Source organism: Saccostrea cucullata, unplaced genomic scaffold (assembly GCF_032062105.1).
Source record: "Saccostrea cucullata isolate Sc308-1 unplaced genomic scaffold, CSIRO_AGI_Scuc_v1 ctg5767, whole genome shotgun sequence".
NCBI lineage: Eukaryota > Metazoa > Mollusca > Bivalvia > Ostreida > Ostreidae > Saccostrea > Saccostrea cuccullata.
This window is the reverse complement of record NW_026935816.1, coordinates 31,291-43,104: the sequence shown is the minus strand read 5'-3', so window position 1 is coordinate 43,104 and position 11,814 is coordinate 31,291. Positions and strand designations below refer to the sequence as shown.

General features: G+C 33.0%; 1 protein-coding gene across 1 annotated transcript; it reads right to left on the bottom strand.

Moving 5' to 3' along the window:
• Positions 1-1,044: 1,044 nt before the first annotated feature.
• LOC134243830 (hemicentin-1-like) lies at positions 1,045-9,390 on the bottom strand. The gene is made up of 5 exons (XM_062726059.1): positions 9,190-9,390; positions 2,388-2,487; positions 1,921-2,091; positions 1,495-1,665; positions 1,045-1,232 (listed from the first exon to the last, which is right to left on the bottom strand). Exons 1-5 carry the CDS (start codon positions 9,388-9,390, stop codon positions 1,045-1,047), a joined length of 831 nt encoding a protein of 276 aa, XP_062582043.1.
• Between the last annotated feature and the right edge of the window lie 2,424 nt (positions 9,391-11,814).

Here is an 11,814-nt window from a genome sequence, read left to right as displayed (position 1 = left end):
TCTGTAAGCTTTTTGCGTCTGCTATTGACGCCCCCTCCCAAATTTCAGTAGCCATCGGACTTTCAGTAGTTGTATATATAAATAATGCCTAACTAATATGTCAAATTTTCCTCCACCGGTTTGCTTCAATCAATAGAAAATACTCATATAAATGGAAGGTATGATATCTATTTTCAAATAAAAGAGAATTATTTAAATTGTATTGTTAGAGAAATAAACATAAAAACATTATATGAGATATCCAAAATGAGATTTAAAATTCTACGTATTTGATGACAAAACTAATTTATTGATTTTTGGGATTATGGCTCAAATGTCATATGTCAGTTTGAATATTTTTTTATATTCCCTACGACCAAAATGAATTTGAATTTACATATATATTAGATGGAATCCGAAACGTCATAAAATCAGCATGTAACAGGCTCCAGAAATGTTCTACAAAACCTTTTTATTTCATTCTCTCTAAAAATAACCTAACCATATTTTGAACCATGAAAGAGAAACTTCATATTTGGTAACATATGCACTTGTAAAGTATTTCAATAACAAACCCGTCGTGAGCTTTTATCATTGATAGGGCCTAATAATGGAAAAATATTTTTTCTGACATATATATTCGAAATAGCCATTGTTAATTGTCAATATGTTTTTGATATATCTTAATGTCGAGTTGAAGGCCACAGGCCAACAACAAATATTTCTTCTTTTCAAGTGTAAGATATCTTACAATTTCAGCATCATGTGATTATAAAATTTTTTTAACTAATAAAGAGGTTCAATTACTTCCAATTTGTATAAAATTGTTTCGTGGACCTTTGGGCTAAAAATACTTTTCGTTATCTCGATATGTTTCATACTAAGTGTAGCTTTACAAGTATCGATTTATATTGATTGGAACCTTATTCTGTGGGCAGAATTGCATGAATAGCAGTTGATTGAAATTAAATTGAATTTTTACAAAATGTTACGTGTTGAATTTAACAATTAGTTTGTGACTGTTTAATCAAAACAAAAGGTGAGTAATTCCTAATACAAAGATAGTTATTCCCTAAATCTATGCATACCGTTGCAAGTGTTACAATATGAAGTTTCACTGGAGTACCCTGCACAATAATTCCCGTTGTATTGTGGACTGGGATTATTGCAGTAACGATTTCGATAACGTACTTCTTGTGAGCATGTCGCAGTACATTGACCCCAGTCTCCCCACATCCCCCATCCTCCATCAACTGAAATAAAAATATATTTAAGACTTATATGAACTGCATCACATTCTTTTGTTTAATTGATTTATAAAACTCATTAACTGTATAAAATTTACTTCATATTTACAAAAATTTTGTTCATGCGTCTTTTTCGCAAGACACAAATATTGAGACTTCCTGTAAATGTATTTTTTGCGTGAACTGATTATTTTTAAAGAGTTTTTTTTTTATTGTATTCACCAATTTTAATCATGCACCTTCATCTTAACTTATATAAAAAAAATACTTGGACAGTTGAGTGTATTGCATGAGGAACTTTCTGTTGATTGTCCACTGCAGGCTTGACCTCCATACATAGGTGTTGGGTTATCACAGGTACGTGATCTTGACATTTGCCCACCCCCGCAGGTAACAGAGCAACTTCCCCATATGGACCATCCGCTCCACATCCCATGAACTATAAATCGAAACAGCTTTTTTTAACTGCTAAAATATGAAATAACGTTTCTTTTAATGAATTATCCCTTAGAATTACTATAGATATGAATATTAAAAGTTTTATATTAATTTGTTCAAAATTAACGAGAATGTTTTTGTATAATTCTAAAATAATGAAATAATATTTCATTTTCCTCATGTTTGCATAAGGAACGTAAAAATCAAGACTGCATAAATCAACAATTACATGAATAGTTTTTGACATGAAACATACCGGGGCAGTTATGAGTGTTACATAGTGACGATTCTGAGGATTCTCCACTGCATGGTTGACCTCCAAACCTCGGCGAGGGATTGTCACAAGAGCGTGTACGTGTTCTAGTACCACCCCCACATGTAACAGAACACCCTCCCCAAGGGTCCCAACCACTCCATCCCCCATGAACTATGAATTAAAGAAAGTGTTTTACACATTATAACAAAAATATACAAAACAACAACAACAACAACCAAACAAACAAAAAACCAAAAATAAACAAACAAATTAATAAACAAAGACAGAGTTCTGTGTATGTTTCGAATAAAATACAAAAATAAAAAACTATACACCTGATATGTATCTTATAGATTGTAATTTATAAAGTTCCCTCTTTATTTTAATATTGTTAAGACAGCTAGGCCAATCAAAGCTAGAAATTATTTGTCTATGAAACAATTGCATTATCTCTCAAATATGTATACCTGCTACTTTGATGCAGACATATGTGTCTGATTTTATGCGAACACATTTAGAATCGTAATTGCATGAGGTTTTTCCACATTTCTTATCTCTGTAATCAACCTGAAACAGCAATACATTAACATAATTGATTTAGATTGAAATGTATAGTTATATAAACATCAAAACATAAGTGATACAATTATTATTGAACATATTAATTGGCTAAACACAGGCACTTGACAATAATTATTTTCTCTTTATATAAAAAATTATAGGTTGTGGTATATGAAAAATAAGTAACGTGTTGTGCCTGTGATTAAACAATACAAAATAGGAGCGGAGCAAACACGGACCCCCAAAACATCAGGGGTGGGATAAGGTGCCATGGAAGGGTGAGCATCCCCTGCTGACCTGTTACACCGACGGTAAGCTCCTTGTTATGTTCGGGGAAAAAAGAAAAAAAATCCTGAATGTAAAAAATGGTCCATTAATCAATATGATAAAAGTCAGTCAGCATTTGACTTAATAATAAATTGTATTTAATGACGATGTCTTTGTATCGACCATAAAATCAACAAAATGATGACTTTAAATGAAACAGCTGATATTCTTGCTTAATCAACTTGCTTGCCAATAACTTACCTCGTTTTAGAAATTATTCATATTTAGAGCATGCTCTTCCATATCGAATCAAGTGAGATATAAACTGTGTATGCAGGCGACAAAGTAAATTGTTGCATAAGTAAGGGAAGTTGACGTTTGATGAGTTTAAGTCATCACGTTTATCATAAAGTTTGTTTACATACAATACTGATGACATAATCATAGGTTTATACAGTAAAATGTTATGAAGAAAGATAATTACGTTAATAAGCAATTTTATATCCATTTTAATTCGTAATGTTAAAGCTGAACACGACTCGTAAATAGGCATACGCGATTTTCGATCTCATTCGCTACGATATTTCAACTCTAGGATATACTTGTCGCATTCGTTACACCTAACTGCTTTATTGTCACGCGTATTGGCGTAGAATAGCGATCCGTGTTCGTGCTGGTAATCTTGCATTACCTTTGTTTACATTTTATTGCTGTTATGTGTATCTGTGTTGTTTGTATACTGCACTGACCTGTACAGCTATAATAGTAAGTTTATTTGGTATCTTACTTTCCTGCATTAGACGAAGTATTACGTTATTATATCTCGCTACAGAGTCCTATATAGCATACGTCCGTCTACACGGTGTCGACTGATTACACTGAACAGTGACAAAGTCCTGGCCTTTATATTCGGGTCTGCAGAGTGGCGAGAATTGGGAGCAAAAATGGCGGACACATTCCTTTTACGAATCGTGTTCAGCTTTTAACCACTATTCACCTCTTCTATAGCCTTGCTAAAGAGACCGATTTAAAAAAAAACACTTGATATTCACCATGTATTCGAGTGAAAACCTTGTATTTCCGAAAAAAAGTTTTTCACTATCATACCAAGTAGAAAATGATTTCTGTCTTATTTGTTCCTCAAACGAAAGAAGTTATATATAAAATTACCTACTTAAACATACAGTATATATATTGGGACTGTGAGAAGGTATTGATTTGTACATGATCTAGGATCATGAAAGTCCTTGGAAAGCAGAGGCACATATGAATGTAAAATATCCAACAGCATAAGTAGCTAGCTAGAAATAGTTAATGATTCGCTTGCTTCAACATTATAATTAACATCTTTATTTCTGATAAGTCTCCGATAAGTCTACATATGTTTCATTTTAAAATAATATTTCAAAATTTCTTTGATTTCTCAGACTTCAAATTACTGAGAAACAAAATATATATTTCATTTTAATATTAAAGATAATATAGTATAATTTTAATATTAAAGATAATATAGTATAATTTAAATGAACATGTATATAAACTTTTTAAGAAAGGAAAATAATTGCATCTTGAGATGGACGGCGAAAATTATTTAAGAATTCTCTAACATGATGTCTCAAAGAGCGATAAAATAGTTCATTAATCCAAAACCCTCAGTTTTCCCTGTTGCAAAATGAGTATTAGTTTTACCTGCATGCACAAATATCAAAGGACGATCACAATTTATATCAGTTTCTGAAAGAACTCGCGTTCATTAATTTTTCATTAATTACGAAACACAGCAAAAGGTACATTTTGTATTTAAACTGAGTTTAAGCCCAAGTATGCATTTAATTCATAAAAATCTCAAAAAAGCAAGCGTGTTTTGTAATTCTCAAAGTGAAATGTATACCAAAGAAAAATTCAATTCAGAATTGCAGAAAGATGAAAGGTCATTTTTTATCCTTCTTGTAGTTTCCGTGTATAGCAAAACTCGGTTATAACGAAGTCGCTGGGACTTATAAAATTATTTCGCTATATATGTAATTCGTTATAACCGTATTAGAAATTCATTAAATTTATATACTTGGGGATCAAAGATGACTTCGCTATATCCGTGAATTGGCAATATCCGTGTTCGTACTAAACGAGTTTTACTGTATACGCTTTTAATCGAAATAAGTCTTTAATTTCAAATAATCAGCGTTTGTTACTAGCTTAAACAATTGATAGTATGTTTTTATTTATGTATCAAATGATGGACAAAACGTGGGGTTAATCATACCTCGTATTTTTCAATCCCTTTCAGGTAGATTATCTTGAAAATTTTAACATCTCTATATTTCCAAAATGTGGATGAAACACGAAAATTGTTGAGAGGAAATCAAACTTCGAGGAATTATAAGCACATGGGTAAGTGGTCAATTAAGAAAGTTTCATTTATCTATATTTTATCTAAAACAAATACAAATTAAATTACATGTACTAACTATTTTGTCCGAAAGAATTCTCTAATTCGTCTAAACAAATAAAATTATTTTTTTATTTTTTTAACTGACTCTACAGCGGCGCCGTAGGAAATTGAAACTATGAAAGATCATATTAAGTTGTAGTAATTCTAGAAAGTCAGAATAAAACATTCACATAATCGGATGTTGGAAAATACAAAAAGTCTCAAATTTTCCAATAAACACAAATTATAAAGTACATTATTTAAACACACACACACACACACACACACACACACCCTCACACACACACACACACACACACCCTCTCTCTCACACACACACACACACACACACACACACACACACACACACACACACACACACACACACACACACACACACACACACACACACACACCCTTACGTGTAAGAGGTGCCAATTCAACATCTGAACTCCCCACCCTGCAAATGGACACTAGCCTTAATACCAACGCTATTCAGAAAAGAAAAACATCAAACGTATTATTTAAGTTTTAAGATTGTAGTTATTGGATGCAATTGCTCTTTTTTTAACTTTAACTCTGCACCTGCTAAATGAGCACCAGAGTTACACTCCAAATGAACACGTCTTTTACACCCATTCAACTGAACATTTTACATACACACTATCAATATAACATCTGAAATACATATACACTCCCTCAATTCAACACTCTTATTACACTGTAAAACTTAGAACCTAGTGTCTCCAAAAACGGCATAAACAGCATAAAACTTTGGCGTTCCATACTCTTCTTCGCTTTGCACAGATTCAAGGAAAGTTACAATTTTTATGTAATGGGTATTGACAAAATACATGTAGTTTCTGAAGAATGGTCTTTCTGTCTTTAAAGTTTCTATACATCTAATTTAAAATCGTATTAAATAAAAAAAAATCACCCATTGAGGGATTTGAACATATGAACTTTGTACTACCTCATGACATTCGAATGTGTTTTGGCAGATTTTTATCCTTTCAAGGAGAATCATGTATACTGCAAAGGGACTTTCCCATATACAATGTTATCATGTAAAAAATTCCAGACTTTGGAACGTATGCCAATAGACTACCAATACTGCAACTAGAATGGATATACTGGTTAATTTCTTCAGGTATAAATGAAGAGCAGTCCTTTACTTTTACACACAAAGTATTCTCGTGACAGTATTTTATGTCTGGAAACAAATTCGTTGATCTGCCAAGATGGCGACCACTTGTCGTGGCAGCCATTCCAACTTTTTGGAAAGTTATTTACACCTTATATATCAAAATTATATACACATAGCAAACCAAATTAAGGCATATAATATACATGTGGTCTACCACTTGAAGCAGAAATATTTTACTGGTTTACGTCATACATTAAACACGTATGGATGTATTCAAACAGCCAAAATAACACGTGCTCGCCTTGCCATAAGCCAACCCAAAGTCCTTTGTTAAGAAAATCAAAAACACCATACGTATCTTTAAAGTTGAAAGATTGTATTCTTTGAAGCAATTGCTCTTTTTTAACTTGACTCTGCACCTGATAAATGAACACCAGAGTTACACTCCAAATGAACACGTCTTTTACACCCATTCAACTGAACATTTTACATACACACTATCAATATAACACCTGAAATACATATACACTCCTTCAATTCAACACTCTTATTACACTGTAAAAATTAGAACCTAGTGTCTCCAAAAACGGCATAAACAGCATAAAACTTTGGCGTTCCATACTCTTCTTCGCTTTGCACAGATTCAAGGAAAGTTACAATTTTTATGTAATGGGTATTGACAAAATACATGTAGCTTCTGAAGAATGGTCTTTCTGTCTTTAAAGTTTCTATACATCTAATTTAAAATCGTATTAAATAAAAAAAATCACCCATTGAGGGATTTGAACATATGAACTTTGTACTACCTCATGACATTCGAATGTGTTTTGGCAGATTTTTATCCTTTCAAGGAGAATCATGTATACTGCAAAGGGGCTTTCCCATATACAATGTTATCACGTAAAAAATTCCAGACTTTGGAACGGATGCCAATAGACTACCAATACTGCAACTGGAATGGATATACTGGTTAATTTCTTCAGGTTTAAATGAAGAGTTGTCCTTTACTTTTACACACAAGGTATTCTCGCGACAGTATTTTCTGTCTGGAAACAAATTTGTTGATCCGCCAAGATGGCGACCACTTGTCGTGGCAGCCATTCCAACTTTTTTGAAAGTTATTTACACCTTATATATCAAAATTATATACACATAGCAAACAAAATTAGGGCATATAATATACATGTGGTCTACCACTTGAAGCAGAAATATTTCACTGGTTTACGTCATACAGTAAACACGTATGGATGTATTCAAACAGCCAAAATAACACGTGCTCGCCTTGCCATAAGCCAACCCAAAGTCCTTTGTTAAGAAAATCAAAAACACCATACGTATCTTTAAAGTTTAAAGATTGTATTCTTTGAAGCAATTGCTCTTTTTTAACTTGACTCTGCACCTGCTAAATGAACACCAGAGTTACACTCCAAATGAACACGTCTTTTACACCCATTCTACTGAACATTTTACATACACACTATCAATATAACACCTGAAATACATATGTACTCCCTCAATTCAACACTCTTATTACACTGTAAAACTTAGAACCTAGTGTCTCCAAAAACGACATAAACAGCATAAAACTTTGGCGTTCCATACTCTTCTTCGCTTTGCACAGATTCAAGGAAAGTTACAATTTTTATGTAATGGGTATTGACAAAATACATGTAGTTTCTGAAGAATGGTCTTTCTGTCTTTAAAGTTTCTATACATCTAATTTAAAATCGTATTAAATAAAAAAAAATCACCCATTGAGGGATTTGAACATATGAACTTTGTACTACCTCATGACATTCGAATGTGTTTTGGCAGATTTTTATCCTTTCAAGGAGAATCATGTATACTGCAAAGGGACTTTCCCATATACAATGTTATCATGTAAAAAATTCCAGACTTTGGAACGTATGCCAATAGACTACCAATACTGCAACTAGAATGGATATACTGGTTAATTTCTTCAGGTATAAATGAAGAGCAGTCCTTTACTTTTACACACAAAGTATTCTCGTGACAGTATTTTATGTCTGGAAACAAATTCGTTGATCTGCCAAGATGGCGACCACTTGTCGTGGCAGCCATTCCAACTTTTTTGAAAGTTATTTACACCTTATATATCAAAATTATATACACATAGCAAACCAAATTAAGGCATATAATATACATGTGGTCTACCACTTGAAGCAGAAATATTTTACTGGTTTACGTCATACATTAAACACGTATGGATGTATTCAAACAGCCAAAATAACACGTGCTCGCCTTGCCATAAGCCAACCCAAAGTCCTTTGTTAAGAAAATCAAAAACACCATACGTATCTTTAAAGTTGAAAGATTGTATTCTTTGAAGCAATTGCTCTTTTTTAACTTGACTCTGCACCTGATAAATGAACACCAGAGTTACACTCCAAATGAACACGTCTTTTACACCCATTCAACTGAACATTTTACATACACACTATCAATATAACACCTGAAATACATATACACTCCTTCAATTCAACACTCTTATTACACTGTAAAAATTAGAACCTAGTGTCTCCAAAAACGGCATAAACAGCATAAAACTTTGGCGTTCCATACTCTTCTTCGCTTTGCACAGATTCAAGGAAAGTTACAATTTTTATGTAATGGGTATTGACAAAATACATGTAGCTTCTGAAGAATGGTCTTTCTGTCTTTAAAGTTTCTATACATCTAATTTAAAATCGTATTAAATAAAAAAAATCACCCATTGAGGGATTTGAACATATGAACTTTGTACTACCTCATGACATTCGAATGTGTTTTGGCAGATTTTTATCCTTTCAAGGAGAATCATGTATACTGCAAAGGGGCTTTCCCATATACAATGTTATCATACGTAAAAAATTCCAGACTTTGGAACGGATGCCAATAGACTACCAATACTGCAACTGGAATGGATATACTGGTTAATTTCTTCAGGTTTAAATGAAGAGTTGTCCTTTACTTTTACACACAAGGTATTCTCGCGACAGTATTTTCTGTCTGGAAACAAATTTGTTGATCCGCCAAGATGGCGACCACTTGTCGTGGCAGCCATTCCAACTTTTTTGAAAGTTATTTACACCTTATATATCAAAATTATATACACATAGCAAACAAAATTAGGGCATATAATATACATGTGGTCTACCACTTGAAGCAGAAATATTTCACTGGTTTACGTCATACAGTAAACACGTATGGATGTATTCAAACAGCCAAAATAACACGTGCTCGCCTTGCCATAAGCCAACCCAAAGTCCTTTGTTAAGAAAATCAAAAACACCATACGTATCTTTAAAGTTTAAAGATTGTATTCTTTGAAGCAATTGCTCTTTTTTAACTTGACTCTGCACCTGCTAAATGAACACCAGAGTTACACTCCAAATGAACACGTCTTTTACACCCATTCTACTGAACATTTTACATACACACTATCAATATAACACCTGAAATACATATGTACTCCCTCAATTCAACACTCTTATTACACTGTAAAACTTAGAACCTAGTGTCTCCAAAAACGACATAAACAGCATAAAACTTTGGCGTTCCATACTCTTCTTCGCTTTGCACAGATTCAAGGAAAGTTACAATTTTTATGTAATGGGTATTGACAAAATACATGTAGTTTCTGAAGAATGGTCTTTCTGTCTTTAAAGTTTCTATACATCTAATTTAAAATCGTATTAAATAAAAAAAATCACCCATTGACGGATTTGAGCATATGAAATTTGTACTACCTCATGACATTCGAATGTGTTTTGGCAGATTTTTATCCTTTCAAGTAGAATCACGTATACTGCAAAGGGGCTTTCCCATATACAATGTTATCACGTAAAAAATTCCAGACTTTGGAACGTATGCCAATAGACTACCAATACTGCAACTAGAATGGATATACTGGTTAATTTCTTCAGGTTTAAATGAAGAGTTGTCCTTTACTTTTACACACAAAGTATTCTCGCGAGATTATTTTCTGTCTGGAAACAAATTCGTTGATCCGCCAAGATGGCGACCACTTGTCGTGGCAGCCATTCCAACTTTTTTGAAAGTTATTTACACCTTATATATCAAAATTATATACACATAGCAAACCAAATTAAGGCATATAATATACATGTGGTCTACCACTTGAAGCAGAAATATTTCACTGGTTTACTTCATACAGTAAACACGTATGGATGTATTCAAACAGCCAAAATAACACGTGCTCGCCTTGCCATAAGCCAACCAAAAGTCCTTTGTTAAGAAAATCAAAAACACCATACGTATCTTCAAAGTTTAAAGACTGAATGTATTCTTTGAAGCAATTGCTCTTTTTTAACTTGACTCTGCACCTGCTAAATGAACACCAGAGTTACACTCCAAATGAACACGTCTTTTACACCCATTCAACTGAACATTTTACATACACACTATCAATATAACACCTGAAATACATATACACTCCCTCAATTCAACACTCTTATTACACTGTAAAACTTAGAACCTAGTGTCTCCAAAAACGGCATAAACAGCATAAAACTTTGGCGTTCCATACTCTTCTTCGCTTTGCACAGATTTAAGGAAAGTTACAATTTTTATGTAATGGGTATTGACAAAATACATGTAGCTTCTGAAGAATGGTCTTTCTGTCTTTAAAGTTTCTATACATCTAATTTAAAATCGTATTAAATAAAAAAAAATCACCCATTGAGGGATTTGAACATATGAACTTTGTACTACCTCATGACATTCGAATGTGTTTTGGCAGATTTTTATCCTTTCAAGTAGGTACATGTATACTGCAAAGGGACTCTCCCATACAATGTTATCACGTAAAAAATTCCAGATTTTGGAACGTATGCTAATAGACTACCAATACTGCAATTGGAATGGATATACTGGATAATTTCTTCAGGTTTAAATGAAGAGCAGTCCTTTACTTTTACACACAAAGTATTCTCGCGACAGTATTTTATGTCTGGAAACAAATTCGTTGATCCGCCAAGATGGCGTCCTTTTGACGTGGCTGTCATCCCAACTTTTTGAAAGTTATTTACACCTTTTGATACATGTGATATATCAAAATTATTTACACACAGCAAACAAAATTAGGGCATATAATATACATGTGGTCTACCACTTGAAGCAGAAATATTTCACTGGTTTACGTCAAACAGTAAACACGTATGGATGTATTCAAACAGCCAAAATAACACGTGCTCGCCTTGCCATAAGCCAACCCAAAGTCTTTTTGATTAGAACATCAAAAACACCATACGTATCTTTAAAGTTTAAAGATTGTATTCTTTGAAGCAATTGCTCTTTTTTAACTTGACTCTGCACCTGCTAAATGAACACCAGAGTTACACTCCAAATGAACACGTCTTTTACACCCATTCAACTGAACATTTTACATACACACTATCAATATAACACCTGAAATACATATACACTCCCTCAATTCAACACTCTTATTACACTGTAAAACTTAGAA